This window comes from Hetaerina americana, unplaced genomic scaffold (assembly GCF_022747635.1).
Source record: "Hetaerina americana unplaced genomic scaffold, ioHetAmer1.1.p SCAF_9, whole genome shotgun sequence".
In the NCBI taxonomy this organism is placed as follows: domain Eukaryota; kingdom Metazoa; phylum Arthropoda; class Insecta; order Odonata; family Calopterygidae; genus Hetaerina; species Hetaerina americana.
In genome coordinates this window covers 72,677,099-72,701,491 of record NW_027287538.1, presented here as the reverse complement: position 1 = coordinate 72,701,491, position 24,393 = coordinate 72,677,099, and the positions used below count along the sequence as shown (strand labels likewise).

The 24,393-nt window shown below is 42.4% G+C and overlaps 2 protein-coding genes across 2 annotated transcripts in view; both read left to right on the top strand.

The window, feature by feature from the left end:
• Positions 1 to 10,846, top strand: part of pxb (putative Hedgehog signaling attenuator pxb) — a 397,323-nt gene extending 386,477 nt beyond the window's left edge. Inside the window, exons 5-6 of the mRNA XM_071597457.1 lie at positions 7,725 to 8,004; positions 9,699 to 10,846. Of these exons, the coding sequence (XP_071453558.1) occupies positions 7,725 to 8,004; positions 9,699 to 10,846 (1,428 nt within the window). The remainder of the gene's footprint in view (positions 1 to 7,724; positions 8,005 to 9,698) is intronic.
• A 7,581-nt stretch (positions 10,847 to 18,427) lies between these two features.
• Positions 18,428 to 20,812, top strand: LOC139698919 (thiol S-methyltransferase TMT1A-like). Its single transcript, XM_071597875.1, is given in 6 exon segments — positions 18,428 to 18,696; positions 18,841 to 19,001; positions 19,111 to 19,364; positions 19,445 to 19,474; positions 19,476 to 19,610; positions 20,587 to 20,812. Coding segments are annotated over 6 exon segments (732 nt in total). The 5' UTR covers positions 18,428 to 18,580; the 3' UTR covers positions 20,623 to 20,812.
• The last annotated feature ends 3,581 nt before the right edge of the window (positions 20,813 to 24,393 follow it).

Below are 24,393 nucleotides of genomic sequence, written 5' to 3'. Positions count from 1 at the left end.
CGCCGATGATGGAAAACACGTTGTAGGTTTAGGCGTAATAAAAATTGAATATTTATCAATACTCTCATTTTTTCCATGATTCAATCAACTGCATTGTGAATAATTAGTACCTAATGATCCAGCCTTTTTGGCGCTGTAATAATAATGGTTTCTCAGAAACGTAAGCGCCACGGGAAGATGGCCTAAATGATAGGAATGAGGAATCGCGGCGTCGGAAGTGGTTGAGGAATGGTTTGGCCCACGAGTGTGTCGGGGCGAACACGCGCTCGGAAGGGCCGGGCGGGAGCGGTGACACCCGGGATTGAATTCAGGTGTTCCATTAGGAGTGGCCTGATAAATACGGCGACGACTCGATTACGCTTTCAGGGGGTTTATCTTCCCACCGCGGGCGATTCCGCGAGGGGGGGAATCTTTGCCCCCTTGCTTGCTCATTAAGGTGCGTGGAGTGGACGTGCGTGAGTGAAGGGGTGGGGGAGGAAGGAGGGGAGGCGATCTACCGTGTGGATGAGGGGGCGCCGTGTTTAGTGGCGTCGTGGGTGGGCATGGCCGCCGGGAGGGCCGGCCGGCCGCCGGTTGAGTGCGGGATAGGAGCGGGGGGAGGACGCGACCCCATTCGCTCGGAGAGGTGAAGGTGCCACGGATTCTGCCTTTCCTGCTTCGCCGTATGGGACAGGGGGTCCCGAAAAGATCGTATCGACCACCCTACTGACTTTATTCTCAACTATGAATGGGAAACTCTAACGGACCGTTGAACTTTCATGCCGATCTACGGCCTTCGACGAAGGGTTTGATGTGCAACTCGTAGATCGACTGCTAAAGATACTATCTATAATTCTACCCTAAATGCTTCGACATTATATGCTGATACCATTGACCTTTTGGAAATCTTGCACATGGTCTAAGAAATAATTGACTCGTACATATATTTTGAATATACTTTTTATCCTGTACCTTTGCGGGAATAAATGTGAGAAAATGAAAACCTTAATCAAGAAATATGAAAGAATTTTAAATGTTTTCAAATTCTTCCATGTCCAGTCTTGGTCGCATGACATTAGTCCCTCCCCCAGCCCTTTCCCCCTGAAGACGCCGCTGTCTTGGCTACAAACAATCTCAAACCTGGGTACGAAATGCTTTGGGTTGATTCGAAGATCTCTTATTTCGTATTGATATGGGTAATCTCAACGGAGATTTGAAATAAAATAAACTAGGGGAAACTGTGGTCCTTACGACATTCTCATTCACGAAGACTAAAATCAAGGGGGCGGAGAAAAATATCCTATCGACCCGTGCCGCTACAAACCCCTGATCCATATCTATCTATCTATCTATCTATCTATCCATTTGAAATTGAAAACCATTGAAGTTGGCCCTTATGCGCTCTTGGCATTTCCACGTTTCAATCTGTTGAGCAAAGAATGGTTCCCCCAGATTGAAATGTCATAATTCCATCATGTGCCTACTAAATAAGGCGTCAGTCATTCCGCTTATCATTTTATTAACATGCGAATATTCTGAAGTTTTTAAACAAACTACGAGGAGAAAGGAACATTTTCTGTGGGAGTCTAAAACATGAGGAAAACTAATTATTTAATTGGCATAACAGTCGGCATTCCGGACTCCCCGCACGCCGGGACACCTCCAGCTCCAGCATATCGGAGAAAACATAGGGAAGAGGTTATCGTGTCTTGAATCCGCGTCATTCCATCATAGCTCCGAGCGCTGACGTCTTTTCTTCCTGTGTCGGTAGTGTTGGTAGCTCCGTTTGTTGGTTTTCCCGTCTGTGGTTCTTTCCAGTACGGTCTTCGGTTTAACTCTCCAGCGTCATAATGTCTCTCTTCTTCTTTTCTCGCGAAAACGCCATCCTCACTCATTCTTCATTCGTCCCTCGATCATTCCGTTTTCCCTCCTTTGTCCTTCGGTGGTACCACATTTCTGTCGCTTTTCATTGTTTCTGCTCTCGTCCATCTCCCAGAGCCGTCAAATGGCGGACAGTGCGTGTCATTTTTTTATGGATCTTGTCGTCACTCCCATGCGATTGCCATTTATTCTCATATCTCTCTTCCTTTCATCCTTTAACGAAAACTTCATGGAACTGCCCTATCAGCAACTAACCGCGATTATGTTACAAATTTCTGGAATCCTTATAAACTCCTGACTCGCGTCCATTACGCGAACTGATGAGTGTGATTAGAGGCGATGAGTGGGTGCACGTATTTGCATGTGTGCGCGCTTCTATAAGTTAGCCGAAATTTAACATCCCAAAGATCATAGGCAATGTATTATTTTTCGAAATTTTCGTTCCCATTGTTGGCGTGATTCAATTCAGTGTCACGATTTCGATGCTTTCCTGCACATCGCGGATTCGTGCAACATCTTCGGCATCGACATAAATAACCCGCGATCCAACAAAAAGGTTTGTAGCAGGGGGTGCAAGCACCAGGTGGGAAGGGTGAGTGATAAGGTAGGATGTGGGTGAGGAAGGGAAAAATATTCAGTAAAAACTATCAAATAAATTGCCAATTTGTATACTTGCTGGATGGAGACTTAATTCAAATCAAGGGTTGATTCACATAATACATTAACCAATTGTTGAGAGAGAATAGGGAATAAAATGCAACCACAACCATTAATATGTCGGGCCTCCGCCATAGAAAGACCGGTCATGCAGAACTGAAAAGTGAGAGAAGGGGAAATGCCACCATTGACATGGGCATGGGCAACTTACAATGGTCTCCGCGATTAAAGTCGCAATAGTTGGGACGGGCTCCAAACGACGCCTTCACTGACCTCAGACATAGAGACATAGATTTTTCCCGCCGTGGAATGAATGAATGTCTCTCATCGTTAGCCCTCGGTCGAAGTTACTCTTGGTCAATTTCCCGTATTTTAATCAAATTCACCGATAAATAATGGGAATCAACCCGGCTCCGGTGATTCTCCCTCTTCGCTGCAATGGCGGACCCTTCACGTTAAAAATACAACGAATCCATGAAGTCTTCACCTTGTCCTTCGTTTCGAAAAAAATTTTTCGCATTCGGATTCCTTGCAACACTTGGGAACCGGTGAACGAGCGAGGGTCGCGCGGGGAGGTTGAGGAAGGCGGCCCCCGGGACTCGTTTCGCCTCGATATTGAATGGGAGGACCTGAATGTTTACACGAATCGAGTGTTTCTGATAAGGTGACTCATTATCATTTAGCCTCGCTCGCGGAGGCTGATTTAAATAGTAGCTTGACGTTGACTTGGGCTTTATGGTCATTAGTCACGGAAGGCGGGGTCGCTGGACATGGGCTCATTAACATTGACTCGATGTCAACGGTTAGCGAAGTGAGGAGAGTGGCGAGATTCGAGTAATTAGCCGAGGGAAGCGTAGCATAGTATACTCGCGGCCCTCGGGATCGGAGAGGGCGAATGGCGGGTGGGCCCCAATTATCTCACGCATTGATCCGACCACCACCGTGCGTTGACGCTTCGGACTCTTCAACGAACGCTTTCCTTATCAAGTTGGACCAAAACCTTCAGCCGTGATAAATCTCTTCGTAAAAAGTTCTTCGCGTGAAAAAAAGGCGACAAGACACCGCAAACTCGCCGTAACTCGCGGTGTTTCCCGGAAAATCTCGAAACCCTCTCGCTGTTTCCGACTCCATGGAAACGGAGAGCCGCTCCCCTCCCCCTCCATAATCCCCCCCACTCCCCCCCGAGGGAACACTCACTCGACAGAGAGTGAAGAGATTTCCATGCCCTGGCCGTGAGCATGCTCCGATCACGTGACTCCCCTTCCCTCCCGTTCTCTTTCCCAACCACGGCATGTACCGTACACCAGGGTGAACCACGGGAGGAATGAACTTTTTCATTTCTCTAGGAGAAGTTTTCCGTTTTAAGCCTTCTCCTTGCATTCCCTCCCGGTTTTCTCCTCTGGGGTGTGATGGTCTATTTGTCGCCGCCGAGGTCCGTCTGAATCCCGTCCCAAGACTCAATGCCCCAGGACGCCACCCGAAATGTTGGTCAAAGACGCAATTTCGTTTGTATGCCAATGCCCGTGGTGGTTTCATCGCACGGAGGAACCATTATGCGTACGCATAGGTTACTGCTTTCTCCCTTGCTTCCTTTCATCTTCGGCCGTTGGAGATGAGGATGGATATAGGTCCGCGCCGTATAGCGCGCCGGTATAGGAATGGAGCATTGTGGCATGTAATTTTAGAGTGAGGTGTTAGCGGGTATCCCTCATCGATGTTATCAGCTAGTGCTCTTTTACCTTGGGATTTTATCTCTGCTACAGTGATACTTACTTCGCGTCCTTGGGCAATGTTTGACACGATTATAAAAGTTATGAAATGCATTCATAGGATTAAAATAACCCTTAGAAATTCTGTTTACCGTGCATTACATTATGCTCAGAAATAAACTCCTGGTTCAGTTTGTCTAAATAATTGCGCTTATATTTTTCAAATAGAAGTTACCCTCGTGTATGTTTTATTTGACTTATCGATGGTACTTTTACAAATGCTTAAAATTCTTCAAAATACTGCATCTATACACTTAAGGAGACGTGTCAGCCTCGCCTGGATGGTACCCTGTAACTCTTCGACGAGAATGCATCTCAGGAACCTTGAGTAGCATGCTTTTGGATGTTTTCCACGGTCTCCCAATGCTTTCATTTCAACTCTCTCTTCAGCCGGGGAAACAAAAAAATATCTCCCGGAGCCGAGTCGGGAGTGTAAGGGGACTGGGGGACCACCTCTCCACCCAACCGGGAGGGTGTTCCGGGCCAGGAAGTTGGTAATGATGAAGGACGTGTGGCTGGGGGCATTGTCTTGGTTGCGCTTGACCGTATCATTGATGTCAGCCCTCTCGCGCGCGACCTGGCATTTGATCTCTTGAGCACCTATAGGTAAAACGCTATGTTGACAGTTTCTTTCTGCGGCACAAACTCAAAATGGACGATTCCTTGCCCGTAAAGAAGACACTGAGCATCGATTTGATGCGAGACTTGCTCATTCGCACTTTCTTGGGGCGGGGGATGATTTTGAGTGTCAATCGCTGCTCAGCCTTTTCGATTCTGAGTCGCACTCGAACATCTAAGATTCGTCTCCGGTTACGACAGGGTTAAGAAAGTCCGACTCATTTCTAATGAAATCCAACAATTCTTGACAGCGCGAAACTCAGTCCTTTCTGGTCTTTCGTCAACACTTTCGGCACAAGCTTCTCGCAGACCTTGCGAATTTCCAGATCCGCGGTCCATGCACCGCAAATGTGGACATGTGTAGGGTGTTGGCAAATTGCTGGAATGCTCAATCGATGGTCGGAACGCAAAGCTTCGCGCACACGATTCACGTTTACGTCAGATCTGACCGTTGTTGGGCGTCCAGAACGGGGTTCGTTGGCGACCTCCTCCCGGGCCTCCTTGAACTCCTTGTGCCCCCTCTCGGACTGTGAACTTGAAATTCAGTCGTCCTTGAAGGTCTCTTGAAGCATCTGCAATGTTTCGGTTGCATTCTTTCCGAGCTGCACGTGGAATTTGATGGGCTATCGGTGTTCAAGCGAACGCTCCATTGCGCCGTGTTACAAAGTGGAAAAACACACTTCACGCAGAGGCACATCTTTCACCTCAGACTGCTCGGAGCAAACTGGCAGCCAGCTGCGTTGGGAGGGCAGACTCCCCAACACATTTCCCGACAGGATTTACCGCGCTGCCATAGATAGTCGCGTCACAATAAAACCATGCGCATTACTTTCATAATGTCTCATGTATGCATGGTAAATACACGGTAAACTGCTCCACCTCCCTTAGTTTTGTCTCCTATTTTCAATTAATTTCATCTGAATATTTCTATTAAACGGATGAAATTATTTTGTAAGCTAATTGCGTCAAGCGTCGACCTCGTATTTTATGCGTATAGTATGCCTGTATACGTGTATGTACTTCCTTTCTTCCTTGAGAAAAGTGGCTTGTAACACCGAAAATTCGAAAACTACTGAGTCTCTTTTGTATTTTGTGAGTTTCTGTGTTTTTGTCCGCTAGTGCTGACTTCATTTACATTACATGTATACGAGGAAATGGCCCCTTACCCTGATGTGTGAAATTCACAGTTCAGTTCCCCACTCACAGGGGGCCAGTTCCTTCCCCTGTGCCGGTTATGGTTTCCTAGGAAGATCGGGAACCCGAAAAATCGTATCGCTTGGGTGGAGCTGTAGGTGCCCCGAGAAGCTTGCTCGGGAAACGAACCCGGGCCCTCCGGTCAGTAGTCCAATGCTCTAGCCCTGGACTACCGGGACCCCCCCACACACATATTTATCAAAAAAAAATATATATATATTTATATATATATATATATATATAAATATATAAAGATTGTTTCCGTCGAAATATCAAGAAAATACGTGTGAGTGTTCTCTTTTTTTGTGTTTCTATATTGTGTGTTACTGTGTATTGTACTATTCGGCACTTCCGTGTTACGTCTACGAAAGCATATATATATATATATATATATATATATATATATATATATATATATATATATATATATATATATATATATATATATATATATATATATATGTATATATATATGTATATATATATATGTATATATATATATGTATATATATATATGTATATATATATATGTATATATATATATATGTATATATATATATATGTATATATATATATATGTATATATATATATATGTATATATATATATATGTATATATATATGTATAAAAATATATAAATATAAATATGTGTGTGTGTGTACACACACATACACCATAACTAGAGTAATTAACCCGATGGTTGATTTAATAGGTGATAGTATAGTTCTCCCTATACTAAGCCCGACTGCGTGTGAATTTCACACATCAGAGTCGTACGGCCAGATCCTTTCCCAATTTTGCCGAGGAAGTTCTCGTACCCGAAAAATTGCCTTTGGAGATATTAGTTATTTAGGTAGTTATTTTAGCACCCTGCAAGCTACAACTGGGGTGTGTGGCAGGGAATGATTACACGCCGGACTAATTTTGACCCGAATATGACCCTACCGCAATCGGAAAATGTTAATCTTATCCCTTATCTTTCGTGGAAAGAATTAAATCTTAAATATATGTGCTAAATCTCTCTAATTTTATTGGCATGAACTCTCCTGCCTTAGTACGATGGGGGTAATAACGCATTTTCAACATCACTGCTTAAAGAGACGTCTTTCCAACTTTGCTGGAGGGGAGGGCGTTTGTCAAGTGTGCTGGACGGAATTGAGGAAAGAAGAATTCACCATTGAAGAAGGGTTTAATGTTCTGTCGGGTGTCGAGTTATGTTTTGTTAGGAGAGGCAAAGAAATGCATTGTTTTCCCATCTTTCTCTATTCTAAACTAACCGCCTTAAACGGTTGGATACAAAAGATATTTTATTGAAACGCCCCTGGGTGCATTATTTTTCATTCTATTCTCCTTCTATTGCTTTATGAATTAAAGAATTATTTCTAGGTTGGTTTTCCTTAAATTGAACATTGTATTAAAGGAAAAGTGATTTGAGACATGCTCTTTTTCTATGGTGAGTCCCTTGTTTGGGTGATAAATGTGTGTGTGTGTGCGTGTGTGTGCGCGCGAGAAAAAGGGTGTGCCACTGAAATAGCACCTTTGTTGTGCAGGCTGGCCTCGCTGCCGTTGTTAGTCGGCCATTTTATGATTGTGCCCTTTTCCCGCCGTGGGTCTCTCCCCATGCAGCTCATCGACGTCAAGTCCGCTTCCGCCAAGTACGGCAGTGGCGCCTACGGTGGAGGACACCACCACTACCACCCGTCGGTGTTCATCTGCCCTCCCCCGCCTCCTCCACGCCCCCAGGCGCCAGCGGAGCACATCTACCACCACAACCACTCCTCGTTCCACCCAGCGGCCAGAGGGGGGCAGCACCTCCGAGGACAAGCAGGTGGTGGAGGCGCCGACGTCCAGTCGCACCACAACTCCCAGGACCTATACAACCCCGTTTACGAGGAGCTGTCCAATGGTGAGCGAATGGTGACTCTTTGGCCCCACGCCAGGTGACCCAGCAACGTGGCGCCTCGCAGGGCAACGCGTAGATGGAATGTTACTTTGTCCCCCGAGGGTCGAGGGCGGGCCAGAATGCTCGTTCCCACATCCCTTCGAGCGTGGAAAAGTTGACGATTTAAAGGGACTCAATAAATGCTATTTTAGCATAGATACCATTTCCACGACGGAGATCAGGTCGGTGCTGTTACATAACATTACATTGCACAGTACTCTCAAAGGCACCGCAAGGGTGTGTGTGATTACACACACACACCCTTGCTGTGAGGCTAATTTTGATTCGAAATATTCACCCCCCCCCCCAATATCGCGGTTGGCCAAACGTTATCGTGATCGTTCGTTGGAGATAATGACATCTTCAATCAAACAAATAATTGAACGAATGTTTTTGAACACCAATCGTCGGTCGGTACGGTTCGTTCCTTATTGGCGCAATGCTGGAATCGGGTCCAGTTCTCTCATTTCCTCAAGCTGCTAGTCATTTTGCAATTCATCTCACATTGCGAAAATCCAATTTGAACTTTATTTTGCACGATTTGGTTAAAAAGTCGGTGGGGAAGTCCACCAAGAGTATCCATTGCAATAACAGCTTCCAGGTCCTACATCGACATGCTTCAAGGACAAAGATTAAGGTCATTATAATTACATAACAATTTTTTAATATTTGCAAATTGATTGGCATATGGAAGAAGTAATTACCCGATCTGTGATGGCATTGGACTATAAAAGGAAGCAGCAAAAAGAATATCAGAAAAATATTAAGTTGCGTCAAGCCATTCCGGGCGAAAGACTTCCACCACTTGAAATGCATGAATACATCGAATGTAAAATGGCGCATTCAACCGCACGCTTTTAGCAAATCAGCTAAATGTCCCATTAGATCATCAGTTTATGCTGACCACGTCCACTCCGGTGGTTAAGGAAAACGGAGCAATTCTAACTCAGTAAAGAAAAGGTTTTATAAATTGAAACAGAGCTCTAATTTCATGACTGAAACAAATAAACCTAACATTTGGAAGTCTTTAAGGCTAATTTCACATCTTACATCGATTTAAATATTTACGTGTAGAAAAAGCCTTTTTCCGAAACGCGTCATCTTGTTTATCTGGAACTCGACAATATTTACTAAATTATTGCTTTGTTGTTTCCCAAATCTGTACCTAAACATCTCGTAATATAGTCTGAATGATGTCTACCTGAATCCCCCGGCATATTCCATTTATACCTTTTTTGGTGTATAAATCACAGAACTACTTGTGGTTTTTCATTGCAGTTTCCTATAACCAGTCAAGCTTCTTTAATCAGTCAGTCCAGCTTCTTTGATGCTGACCCGCATATTCGTCTGGCGTGTTGTATGATAAATGTTGAGCAATCAGTACAAATGCATTAACAGCCAGCTTCAATATTTCATATTTTTCTGTCCAAATTGGGACATAATACATTTCAGAGGGATGGCATATTAATATTACTGGCCGCAAAAGTAAGCATCTTCCAGCAAAGAGTTTGCGTTTGATTTTACCAAATAATAAGAAAGAAATTATTCCTCTATCATTGTATCACTTGTGGGTAAACCTCTTTTCATGGAAAATGAACGTGTGCTTCGAAAGGGCACATTTGATATGCAACTGGACATCACGCGTTTGTGTTTTGCAGGATCGGAGAGAGGGGACGAAGTTCCGGACTCGGACCGGGACAGTGATAATTGCCGTCGCGGGGAGATGTCACAGCACGGAGTGGCCAGAGACGGCGGCGCCGAGGACCGAGGGCGCGGTCCTCGGCGCGGGGCGCCCTCAAGAGTGCCGCTCCCGCGGAGGACGGCCAACGAAGGAGGCAGCGAGGACGAGTTCGCTGAGGACGAGCTGAGCGCCGGCGAGTTCGAGGGCGCCATCGAAGGGGGGCCCTCCGCCTCCAGCTCTATCCACGGCAACGACCTGGAGTCGTCCTGCTCGGACCCAGACTGCTGCGTGGGCAGGCGGGTCGAGTCGGACGCCTTCCTCAGGGCGTCTCAGCCGCCGCCGCACGGGTCGAGGGGCCCGGGGCCGCCCCAGCAGGGCCTGTCCACCACCACGGGGCGCCGACCACGGCGTCAGGCGCCCGGTAGCCGCTCCTCTGACAGGCGGCCCCGGAGCCTGGATCGGAGGCGCGGGTGGAGGGCGAGCCCGCGGAAGGAGGCGGACCTGCAGGGCCCTCCGGCCCCGCGGCAGCCCCTGCTCTTCCCGTCCTCGTCCTCCTCCACCGCCTCCTCCGCCTCCTCGCCGTACTGCCCGGCCCCGCCTCCGAGCCACCACCAGGCGCCGGGGGGGCAGCGGATTACGCCGCACCACTTCGCCGCCGCCCTGAGGGAGGCGGATGGGGGTCGGGGGGTGGCCCAGAGGCTGGCCCTGCTCGCCTCATACCTGCCGCCCCTGCCGCTCCTGCCCCCGGCCCCGCTGCCGCCCAGTGACGTGAGCCCCTACGAGACGGTGTCGGTGGTGGGCGGGTCGACGGCGGGGGTGGCACCGGGGAGCAGGGGTGGCACCACGCCCGTCTCCGGCAGGGGCGGGGAGTTTTCGACCTTCAGGGGCGGCAAGGGTGGAGGCAGCAGCCAGGACTCGTTCGGGTCCGATTCGGGCTTCAGCAATAACACGTCGGGGGGCAAGGCGTCTCTGAGGGGCGGAGGTGGACCGGCGGGGGTGCTGCACAACAGGCACAGCGGAGGCAGTGGGGGCAGCGGGGGCAGCGGAGGTGGCGGGGGTGTGGGTCTAGTGGCAACGGAGTTGACGGACCCATTCTATGACCCGGGTGCCTCGGTGGTCACGTAGTGCGCGGCTAATACTGCATCAGGGCGACGGGAGAAGGGGGTGGTTTCTCTGAGAGCGCGCAGGCGCAGTTCGCTCGGGAGGGTGTCACCCATGTGGGGGCAACTCGACGGGGAGGAAGGGTTCGGAGGTGACCGAAAGGGTTCGGGAGCAGCCTTGGCTTTCTCATAGTTCGTTCGTTGATTCACTCAAAGCATCAAGTGGTTATTCTTTCTCGGTCCCAATAGTATCACTCATAAGGTCTATGATAAAACGGCAGGGTTCATTTCCATGGCAATGCGAAAAGAAAGAGGGAGGCTAGTGGAATGCTGTTGTCCGTCTGGAATTCAGATTGAATAAGCTCTTTATTTGCGGTGCGGTGCAGAGCCCTACCCTTAATCGAGAATTCTAAGCATGTTTTAATCAGATTGACCTGTTGATTGTCATATAAAAGTTTCATTCTTCATGCATCCAATTCTTTACTAGAACCTTAAGATCATTTGAATCTAATGTTGGTGAATAGTTTAGGGTTAAATGCAACATTTCCATTATTTAACATGAGCTGTTATATCCTAATCGCACACTAAATATTTATCTTTTCAATATTATGCCAGATAAGTTTGTGAGACTGACTCTCGAAATTTTATTCAGTTGCACAGTTCGTTGATTACCTTTTGCCTGAGGTACAGCTATAATATGACATAATCCCATGGATAAATGGATTGAACAGTTTAAGTTTATGGGATAAAGTTAACTGGACTCCAGATCGAATTGTTTTATTTTGAGATTCTTATCTATCTGAAATATGTCATAACAAATGGTAATATTTGAATATGCGACATTGAAGAAACAACTTTAGTCAGAGCAGATTATTAATCTACTTACATGTCAGTGTTTTGGAGAAATTTAATACTCTAGTGTTCAACAAATAGTACACATCATCATTATTCCAATTGATGCTCATTTATTTTATGAGAAAAAGGCACCATGTAAATAAACTGAGCTAAGACATCCTCATTAAATAGGAACTGTTAAGATAGCCGAGTCTGATGAAACCGATCTTTGAAGCATATGTCGACCTGATGCAGTCTTTCTGCGTTAATATAGCGTATCACTTTTAAAAAACTCCACTGTCACTGCCCTATCCATCTAATCCCAATCAAGAGAAAATTTTTAACTTCCAGTCTTTCTCTTCCTCTTTGCCAACCGCACCGAGTGCTTTACAGGAACTAATAATGTGATTTTTTTTGGGGAAAACGATATTACAAAATGTGGGTGCTCCAAAGATGGATTTGAAATTCATGAGCCAAAGGACAACGAATATCACCGATTGAAGCGAGAACTTTGTTGCATATGCAAAAAGGTGAGATTTCCAATGGGAATCTGTGTATAAATAAGAGATGAAGAATTAGTAGACTGAGAATAAAGTGAAAAAAATGTAACATATTGTGATCTGCTTGCTTTTATGCAGGTTAATGAGTGTCAGGTAAAAGAGAATTGGGACATTTTAATAGACTGCGGGATTCTCTTGGTGTGATTTTGGTGCGGTTGTTGCTTAAGCAACCAGATGAATGGACAGTGTGTGAGAGGAGAGGAAAGACAAAATGGTGTCTCTCCAGATGAGTGCTTTAAAACAATAAAAGTGTGTATAAGAGTGGTGTTTTTGTTACTCAAGCAAGCTAACTTGCAAAGTGGAGAGAGATAGTAAAAAAAGAACAACATTTTTAATGAGTGAAGCAAAACACTGATCCTGAACTTAGATCATATCTTTAAGTGCACACTGATGCTATGAAAATAAAATTTCTTTTGGTCTTCTTTCCAGATGTGATAGCAGCTTGATTTTTCAATTGAGAATATCAACAATGCAATCTTTTTTATCACTCAGAAAGCATATGCAATCTAACATTTTCCGTTATACTCTATTTTTTCAATGACTTAATTTTCAGAATTGCCGACATGCAAGTTCATAATAATATATTGGCAAAGGAGCTTTTTCAAGTCCACAACATTATTGAATCAAAATTTTGTGTGCGAGTCATTTTTGATACCTGAATGTATTTTACTCCCCCCTTGCTCCTGCAAATTGTTGTTCGCTATTTGATTTGCAGACTTGTATATTTTATGTCACGCCTTGGTCTATTCTAGTTAGTGGACTTGTACAGTACTTTAATTATTTAATCCAAACCAATATCCTGGAAGCATGGGATATAAAAAAAATTGTGGACAACCATTGATGCAACAAGGTTTTGAAAAACTTCCAAAAATAGTGAAGAAAGAAAACATTTTAACCATTTCTTGTGTTTAAATTGTCCTAAATAATGAAAATTATCAGTCAAGCAGGAAATTTTTTATGAGTCAAGCACATTTTAAAGTGATATCCTTTGTTTCAGATTCACAGTTGCATTTTGAAGCTTTCATATTCAGTTACTGAAAAATAATAATTGTTTATTCATAGACAATGCTGTATAATACACAATTGCACCCAAAGGCAATTTATTTATAATATAGAGTCATTCTTAGGTCAATCTGGACTGTCGAAGAAAAATTTAATTCCTTTGTTTGAAACAAGGGTGCCTGTGCATTTGCTGAACACATTTAGTTTTGCAGACCTTTTAGAGGAAATGGTTAAATCTATTGATAATATTGGTGATATTTATTAATGTACTAGTCCTCCTCATGTTGTGAACTTAAGCCTTTCAAAAAGTATCCTCATATTAATGGGGAAACCCTAAATTATTCCTACTTTAAATTTACTGATAATTATAATAAAAATTTTCATATCAAGTTGGTGCTTAATTTACTCTCATTTTATTACCTCATTTTACCTTTTATTGAAAGAAGAATATTTTTATCATATGCACACTTCTCATTGGCCCTTCCATAAAGACAAGAAGGGCCTGGGTGTTTCAATGACCCAAATGCTCCCATAAGGGGCACCGATGTCAGATAGGTTGAAGAATCCAGACAAAAGGTAGTCCATGCAGCATCTGTTCCTCAGTGAAATGGCTGTGAAGGCCTCCACCATCTGTCAATGGCTGTCCCACTGGGGAGATCACTGCGAGATAGTGTCATGTGAGAAACACTGTTGAGGAAGGCAATGAGAAACCACTTCAATAGTTCATGCCATGATTTTTGTGATGGACAGTATTTGGGCGGCTCAATAAGTATCCGTGTTAAAAATGAATAAACCATTTTTTCAAAAACATTTTATTTGTTTTTCAACATAGTTCCCTTTCAGAAAGATACACTTCTCCCAACGTTCCGGCCATTTTTTTAACCCCTCCAAAAAATAGGATTTGTCGAACTCTCCAAAATACGCCTCTGTCTCGGCGATAACTTCCTCGTTTTTTTCCCACAAGCCATTTCTTCATGTTAGGGAATAAGAAAAAGTCACATGGAGCCAGATCGGGTGAATACGGGGGGTGCAGCAGCAATTCATAATGTAGTTCATGCAATTTGGCAGCGACAACTTGGGACTAGCTTGTTGTCCACCGTGAGCAATCGCGGCACCCATCGGGCCGACAATTTTTTTATCACCAACTTATCACATAAAATATTAATTGCCATTCCGGTCGACACACCCACGGCCTCTGATACTTCGCGCACTTTCATTTGTTGGTCAGCGAGAATCATGGCGTGGACTTTTTGAATGATTTCCTCGGTAACCACGTCTGCCGGGCATCCAGGTCGCTCCTCATCAAAAACAGATGTTCGCCCATGTTTAAATTTGTTGAACCAATATATCACTGTGGTCATAGATGGCGAAGTGTCCCCATAAACAGCATCCAACTTCGCTTTTATCTCCTCGCATTTCTTCCCATCCAAAAACAAAAAGCGAATTACCAGACGATACTGCTCTTTTTCCATCTGAGTGAAAATCACGAAACACGTCTTACTCGAATGGCTGCCAAGTCCAAACTAACCTTTAAATCAGTCTGAAATTTGTTTCACCATCATTTGATAGTTGGCAGCACACGATGATAACATAAACTTCCCTCAGTAATGCCCTTGGTCGTCAAACACGGGTACTTATTGAACCACCCTCGTATGGTCACTGAAGCAGTATGATAGGCGTAGATTGGAGGCTTTTGAAATGTGGGTTGGAATAAGGTGAAGTGGAAAGAAAGGAAAATAAATAATGAGGTGCTGGGTATGGTGGGGGAGGAGAGGGGATTTTTGTTGGGAGAAATCCAAACAAGACGGGAAAGATGGATTCACAGCATATTGATTGGCAGTGCGATGTAGGCAGACTGTAATATAGAGGCAAAAATAAGGCAAACGAGGAAGGGGCAGGAATAGAATAGGACTAGGATGTTTGACAGAATGGAGGAAGGGAGTATACAGAGATAAAAAGGGGGTTTATATGGTAGAGTTGGATATTGGCCTGTGTTTTTTTAGGAGAAACAACATATTTACTCAGTAGTTGGGTCCATCCAAACCTAACGTAACCAGTAGATTACCTATTGCAAAATAATATTGTAACACCACCACAACAGAAATCATATGTAAGTTGGTACGTTCATTGAGCATAGTACTAACTAACCAAATATTAATCCTTATAAAAAATGTGAAATTCGCACATGAGGGTGGGGTTGCCAGTTGCTTTCTCTATGAGACTTTGGTAGTTTTTCCAGGAAGATCTGATGCAACCTGAAAAATCATGCAGGCTGATGGAAGGCTAGGTTGCCCGAAGGCATCACCCAGATTTGAATGCAGGCCCTTCAGTCAGTAGCCGAGCACTCCTCCCACTGGACTGCCATAGTCTCGTAGTAATACTAGAAGTCATTTGTTGCAGTTAATCTGCATTATTCATATTCAATTTCTCCTCATATGGTGTGTATAAAATGTATTGGGAAAATTTTCTGAAAAATAGATTTCAGATAGTGCTAATATGACTCAAATTTCTTCAAAGTACATCCCTTGAGCATCGACCCACTCTTCCCCGGGGCCCATGACTCAAAGGCTCCCTAGTAGGTGGATTCCGGAAGTTTCTTAAAGATGTGTGTGCAAGCTACTTTGACGGCACTTAGGGTCCCGTGGTGGTGTCCTTTGAGGAAAGATTTCACTTTTGCAGATGAGGAAATAGTGTACTGGTGCCAAGTCGGGACTGTAAGGGGGTTGGGGAATTGCCGCCAGGCTGTTGCGGAGGGTCATCGCTAGCAGACACTCGAATGTGCTCTTAGTCATTTGTCAAGACCTTTGGGATAAGTTTAGCGCAGATCAACATCAACTTAAATACTTATATAGATGCACTAAAAATGTGTGTGGCATGGGGTGCAAGCACAGAAGGGTAGGTGATGAGGGAGGATATGGGAGAGGAAGGGAAAGGGAAAAATATTGAGTAGAGATCCTTCTCATGCTAATTTCTATGCATGCTGGAGGAAGAGTCAATTAAAAAATGGGTTAATTCACATAATAAATTAGTTATTTGTAACGTAAAAGAGTGAAACCCCAGAAAACAACCATTTACACGACAGGCCTCCACCATAAAAGACCAGTCATGCAGAATTGAAGGTTAAGTGGGGCAATATCCACTACATGAAAAATACAACTTTTAGTTTCTGCCCTTAAAGTCACAGGTAGGGAATATGACACAACACGGCAGGCTGCGGATGGCATGAGCCCCCCCCCCCCCACAGAGAGAGACAAGGGATAGAAGGAGAAGCTTTAAAACAACAAAGAAAGGCAGGCAACATTGTACTAAGCACAACAGTCATGAAGTGGAAGTCCAATGCGGGAAGGGGTTTGACAGCAAAATACACAAGATAAGTGAAAGTCCATGCATATTGGTAGAACTAATTATACCCTAGACACTGAGGTTGGCAAGTGTGAATTCTGTTATCTCTAACCCTACAGTTGCTGTCCTTTATTGTCTGTGGGAATGTTTGAGTCAGCTATTTCTGGCCTCTAATTCCTGAATTTTACAAATTATTTGTGAGACCTTGGCACTGAAACATGCGGATGTGAATTCATTTAGTAAGTTCAACCTATCTTTGAATAATCTTTCTTTTAATGATTCCCACCTAAACTCCAGCAGTATTTCTGTGACGCTTTTTGTTTTATCCTAATAGCTTCTAATGAAATAGGCTGCCCTGCATTGAAGCTTCTCTATTCACCAAATGAGGCCTTTTCCAGTTGGAGCCTACATGCATGTTCTAAATGACATCTTACAAGAGCACAGTAACAATGCTCCTTTACCTTGTAAACACACTCACCAGTTCTTATACATCGCCAAATTTTCTGTGACAATGGTGTGCATTGTCATCTTATTAATGCCAATACAAACTGCGATCATACACACACAAACTGATGGTCTGCATTCAGCACTTCATGCACATGTCAGGAAATAATTGTTACCAATACTTTTAATTCAAACCTTGTAGTGCATAAATATTTGATTTGAACTGGGTATCTTTTGATAAACCAGGCAGGCATATCATTGCTAGTCAAAATCCTCTGCATCCATCATTCTTACATCCTTTGGATTTCTCCTAACAATTCCTTCTCCTAACCCAACATGCCTACTCTTCTTCCTCTTCTGTTGTCCTTCCTGTTCACGTCACCTCTTCCATTCTTCACACCCCCATACAAAGGGCTCTAATCTACACCAATATTACTTGAACGGCCAAGTTACTGAGTCATATAAAAACATGTTCCATGAGAAATATTTCACTGGTCTTTTCTTAACCTACTCGTTCAACATCTCAGTCATCAATGCCCCCTCTTTGTCGAGGCTTCTTTGCCTAAGGTTTGGTAATTATTCTTCTTATATACCTGCTACTTTTACCATTCTGGTCAAAGACATCAAAGATATGTAAACTGTTACATCTGCCCTCATATTTCTAGCTTTCACTTATCTTTCTCTTTCTTGAAAATCTTAGATGTAATGAAATATAAAATGTTGTATTTTATTTTTGCAGGGCACTGGGCTTTGCTAAAATTTATAAAATCTTATACGTTCAATAGAATATGATTAATGTATGGAATATTAAATGCTTAATGTGAGGATATCTGTCACCACAACCATATCTGATTTCGATTCCAATTTAAGCTCTTTCTTCATGCAGCCAGGTATGACAATGACTAACGTAACCTATGTCATACTCTTTTTCTCTGTCTCAGCTTGCTTGTCTAATATCCCTAACAGGAGGATCTTCTCTACACATTTTTTTCCATTTTTCTTGGATCTTTGATTCATTAAATAATTTTTCTGACATATTTTTGAGAGTTCGAATACATGTTCAATTGAAACGAGGGGACAGGTCGTTGCACCGTGCTTTTCTCGTGAAATGCACTAATATGGGAGTTTGTTGAGGCTTATAATAGCGAATAATCTTTTAAAAAGCTCCCTTAAATCGTAACAAATAATGTTAATTAAAAGCCACCATCTTAAGTTCGTAGCCCACAGATGCTACTGCTGCCACATGAAAGTCAAGAAGATTTTAAAGTTATTGCGTAATTTAGGCGACCTTGTTCTTCGCGAATGGGTATGTTTTTTTTATTCGAGTTTGGCTCTCACCGACTAATCTGTTCGCAACCTTCGACCAAGTGCGCAACTGCGGTTCTATTTAAATGCGCTCAGCGTTCGTTTGTTTGTGGATCTGTGTTCATCTTTCACATTGGCGGTAGTGAGTCGTGCGTTCAGAGGAGGCGATCGGAAGATCTGAAAAAGTATTTGATGTTGTTTAGTAAAAGGAATACGTGGATCCACGTCGTTCATTAAATTTGTTATCCAATTACAGTGATTACATCTATAGAATGAGTTCTTTCGATATTTTTATACGTAATAATGTTGCTTTTCCAATACTCCCCGTACTCTTCTTCCTCCTCATTCTCTATTTTGGAAAAGATTACTTCTTGAAGCTGCGAAAAAGGTATGCGCTTTGAGACAGTTATAAGTGTTTGCATTGTTTTAACTGTAATCTCATCACAAATGTGGACGTACAATGAACTTCATTTTCATTGCTATATCTTTATCCAGAATACTTACTTTGCGTAACAACCTTCCTATGTTTAAGATCGTTTGCGTATTTTTTGAGCAAGTTAGCGGTTGAATACAACGCGACAACGGATGGGATAAAAAACGAGTTATTTAGTCCTTTAAAAGGTATCGTGTCCGTAGATTGGAAGCTCAAAAATGAAGGTCTTATACGTATTTTGGAGATCGGGATAGGAACAGGTGGGTTAAATGTTGCCATATTATTGTTTCGAATACAGCAATCGTGTTGCTGTATTCGGAGTAAGAGTAAATTTATCATTTTTGCTTCTCCTTCTTTCGTTATTTTCAGGCGCAAATTTGAAGTATTACCCGAAGGGCTGTCGGCTAGTTGCTGTAGATTGGAACGAGGAAATGAAACCTTTATTTTACGAAAACTGCCAGAAATATCCGCACGTTAATGTCGAAAAATTTTTAGTTGCGCAAGCCGAAGACCTTAGTGACATTGAAGATGAAAGCATCGACGTTGTCGTATGTACCTTACTACTCTGTTCTGCTGACGATGTTCAGAAGATATTGGAGGAAGTAAAAAGAGTGCTTGTTCCAGTAAGTCTTTTGAGAGATTTTTAATGCTTTCAATTTGTTCAATTAAAGTATGATATGTAATCATATGATCATCCTTTCAGGGAGGGAAGTTCATATTCCTAGAGCATGTTCATAGCAGATCCTGGTACTGTTCTTTCCAAAGTCCAGAGTGTCCTTTCTGTGACCAAGATTTGGCCTTTGTTCTTTGTAGGATGTGAACTGAACAGGCACACGGGAGATGTGATTGAAAAAGCTGGTTTCAGTAAAGTAAGCATTATGAGAATACAAGTTGCATTTAAAACGCTAAGCTTTCTTTCTTTCATAAGGTCTCATATTGGTGGTTTTGCTGTCAAGTAACCTATTGCTTTCTGATAAACACGCCGTTGGCGTAAGTTGGTTGTTATAGGTTCAGGCAATAAGCGTAAGCACAAGGTATAGATTGGCTCAATAGGTGGTGGTCGGTGGTAGTGGTTTTCCCGGGGGTACTTTTTATCTATAATTTGGAAGTTAATTGTATATATTTCGAGCTAAGCCAATTATTTTTCCTCTGCTGTCGGGACCAAATGATAAACAGCTCTTCTCATACTTTAGTTGTTTCATCCATTTGTAGATGCCTTTGTCTTATGTTAATTTTTGTAACATTCGATTGATTATATTTTGATGAGAAAAATGTATATTTGTGCATACCCCCATTCATGATGATGTATTGTGTGCAGTCATTACTTGTTTTTATCATATTTGTGGCATATGACTATTCCTCCCAATGAAAAATCACATTTTTGATTCTTTAGGTTTATGAATGAAGTATCTTATGGAAATATCTTTAGATGTTGTAATCTTATTTTGAGACTTGGATACCTACTGTGGACTTTGATTCCTTCAAGTTCCACATGTATGGGATATGCTTATGGTTTTGGAACCTTTTCTTAGTCATAATTATCATAGCAGATTAATTTCAAACCATGTCTTATGGAAATGTTTAGTAATGCTGTTGACATTCAAATATCCTTAAGGGTTGTATCTACCTCTCAAACTGCATGCAAACATTCATTGTTTGCAGAATGAATTTCATGCATTCTGCAAACTTATGCAGCATTTTTAATATTTGTCATCGTATCATATCTCATTTATTTTCTGGTTTTGTTTTATCTAAATCAGCCCATGCTGTACACCTTATTTCTGTTGCTCTTGTATGTATGTTACATGTTATTTCATGACCACATTATGGCCTGCATATTTGAAGTTTATGGCAATGAAAAGTGAAGGGCTGGGTTTTTAATTAAACATGGCCATGTAAAACCATATATTACTGCAATTACTTGAAAGCGAGAAGAAAGAAGCCAAGTTGTAAGTACAATTAATTCCTTAGTAATGTCTAGTTTAATGCAGCTGTCATAATATGTACCAATAGGGTGGCAACATTGCCAAATATATTATTTTCAATGTGTGCTGAAGAATAATAAATTGTATTGTTGGTACCTTTTGTATCATTTGGAACCTAATCTCATTTTATACATTTTTAGGTTGCATAAGTTTAGTTTAAAATATTTTCAATGGAAGGGCTTAGCACACTCTTTCGCAGGGGACATTTCATGATTTAGCAATTGTTCAGAATTATCCATGATGAAATTACAAGACTATAATTAATTCAAAAGTATTCTATGAAATGTATAATGCTTATCTCAGTAAAAAGAGACGTTTCAGGCGTGATATGGTGGAATATCATGATTAATTAAAAATAGCAATTTTCCACAAAAATAAAATTTAATGCGACCGGTTTCAATGTTACTACATCATCATCAGGTGATAGTTAAACCTCAGAGTCCAGTATATATATGATTAAAGGCAAGTAAGGGGACTTCCCCCCACCCCACTCACATAAGTCACCCATTCTGCCTTCCACCTTCCCCCCTCTTCCCCTCTTTTCCTCCACCCTCCCCTTACTTGCCTTTAATCATATATATACTGGACTCTGAGGTTTAACTATCACCTGATGATGATGTAGTAACATTGAAACCGGTCGCATTAAATTTTATTTTTGTGGAAAATTGCTATTTTTAATTAAGCTTATCTCAGTTGTATTTTGCTAGTCAACATTGTCTTATATTTGTAAATTTTCTCCATTAGTTGAACGTTAATTTTCTTTACAGCAAGTAGTCTTGTTTTATTGAATTATGCTTTTAACTTTTATGAAGTGGCACATTATTTCTCATCTAATCATCAGTATATTTCATCACTATTTCCTATAAATAGGTCAGCAAAAGACGTTATTGTATGTATTTTTCTAGATGCAACTATTTAACAAAACTGATGAGTTATTATGGTAATCTTCATATTGGAAATGAAAATCCAGACTTTTTAAGACTTCTGAAATCAAAATGATAGCTAAAGCAGTGTGCTTAATATGCAAAGCTGTAAAATATAATCGTTGTGATTCGTTGAAAAATCCTTCAACCATATCATTGCTTGTCTAAGTCACTCATTAATGTAAACTATGCTTCAATTGAGGAAAGAACTAGAGTTGTATTTCCTACTCTTCCGGTTTCATAACTATGTATGGTGTTCTGAAGGAGCCATCAAGGGACACAACTTCATTTTTACTATAATTATTATAGGTAATCTACCATTTAAGGTAAGTTTTGGATGTACCCAACTGCCAAACAATTCCCATGTCTCTCCCAACAAAACACTATCCCACATACTCCTGTACAAAAAGTCCCTCTTTATCTCTGTGTACTTCCTTCTTCCCTTCATTTCATCCATCATCCCTATCCCATTTCTTCCCCTTCCTTGTTTGCCTAACAATCTCCCCTCTTATCACTGTCAACAATGTCCCGCTGCCAATTTAAACGCACTGCATCCATTTTTCCTGTCTCCTTATGATTTCTCCCAACAATCCCCTCTCCTCATCCACCATATCTGGCACCTAGTTTTCCTTTTGGTCCTTTTCACCTTCTCCATCCCCACAGTTCCAAAATCCTTCAATCTATGCCTATCCTCCTGCTTTTATAACCATATATCTGCACCATACGATACATACAATGCTCCATATCAATGTTTTAATGCTTCTTTTCATAACATTTACTCAACATCCCTGTCATTATTTCTCTCCTTTCTCTCCTCGCTTCTTTGTCATATGCAATTCTTCTCCTAATGTCCCTGCTACTCTGACTATTTTGGCCCGAAACACATCCGAGATACGTAAACTGTTCTACCTGCTCTAGATTCTGACCTCCTATTTGTTTGTTAAGCTTAGCCTCTTTTGGAAAAACTGCATTGTCTTTGTTTATTTACATTTATTCTAATCCCATGTTTATCGCACTGAATTTCCAATTCATTCAGCAATGCTTGCAACCCCTTGGCTGACTGTCAAACGGAAGCTTGATCATCGGGGAACCTAAGTGATTTTATGAATTCCCCATGGACTTTCATTCCTATCTCCAGTTCTTCCCATGCCTCTTTAATCATTTCCTATACATAGTTCGTTGAACAGCACCTAATAATGGGCAACCCTGCCTTACTTACAACCCTTCCTAACACTGCCCATCTGGACTTTGCTTTCCCCACTCACACTTGAGCAGTCTAAAACATGTACAAGTTGCGGATTATCCTCTTCTCCCTTCAATCTAAGCCTATTTTATGCAAAATATTCCTTAATTACCCCCAATTGACTCTATGAATGGTTTTCTTGAAATCTGCTAAATGGGTAAATACATCCTGATTGTATTCCATGTTTTTTTCTATTTGTCCCATCATTACTGAATTTGCATTCCACGTGTTAGCTGCGTGAAAAGCTAAACTTGTTGTTTTGTAGTCCTCCCATGATGTAGCCTTGAACCTTTTTTGAAATAGGAACCAGCCCCAATCCGACAGTCTTTTGGCCGAATTCCTTTCTCAAGAATGCTACAAATTAGTTCATTAAGACTCATCCTCCCACAATTTCTTAAACCTATAGATAATTCTACAGCAATCTTGTCCACCCTCTCATCCTTGTTTGGTTTCACTTCCCTTCATACCCTTTTTATCTCACTATCAAGTAAGCTTGCACTTCAGCAATCTTCACCTACTTTATACAGGTTGCATTCTGAAAGTAATGCCCGTGAATTGAATATCCCGTGCCGCTCCTATTGGTCAGAGTGGGATTGAACCACTTGGAGTAGGTGGGGGAGATGCTAAGCTCTGCCGCAAAACCGGTCTCAGTGCTCTCCAAGCTGTGGAAGTGGCAGGGAGTCAGTTATTGTAAACCTCTGTGCAACGATCGTGTCGCGGAAAAGGGTCATCAGGTTGAGAGAAGACATCTCCGCTTCCTGGCAACTACATCACAACAACGTGCCTTGTCGCAACACGCCACGAGTCTGTGATTACCTGGCCAAGCAGCAGGTGCCAATGCTGTCCCACCCCCCCTACAGTCTTGATATCGCCCCTGCAGACTTCTTATTGTTCCCTCGGATTGAGGCATCCCAGAAAGGAACCCGTTTTTCGTCCATAAGGGAGATCCAATCAGCTGTGACGAAGACCTTGCGAGAGGTCCTGGAAGACGCCTTCCGGGGCGCGTCCCGGTTACGGCAGAGTCGCTGGAAAAAATAATTTGGACAACAAGGATGAAGAATTTTAAGGGTTTGTGCCAATCTATTCAATAAATTACTTTAAAAAGAATAATTTCATTACTTTCAGAATGCACCCTGTGCATTTCTGTCTTTATTTCTATGTTCTTTCTATGTCTTATTTTGGTGGCCCAAGTTCTCTACCATACAGGCCTCCTATACAGGTGTATGCAAATGCACAGGTGTATCTTCCATCTGTCTTGGATCTCTTCTAGTTCAACTAGTATTTTTCCTGACTAATCTGTACTTTTTTAACACAGATTTTCCCCTCTTACTTCATGGCAGTGCTATCTTTTTCTTGTGCAGAACAACAACTTCATGCTTTCTTTGTAAGCTTTGTATCCTTGCTATACCTTTACTCTCTTATTTTCCTCACCGAGTTTATTATGCATCACTTTGTTCATCCTTTTGCCTAATTCCATGTTAATCCTTCCATTTCCTTCTGC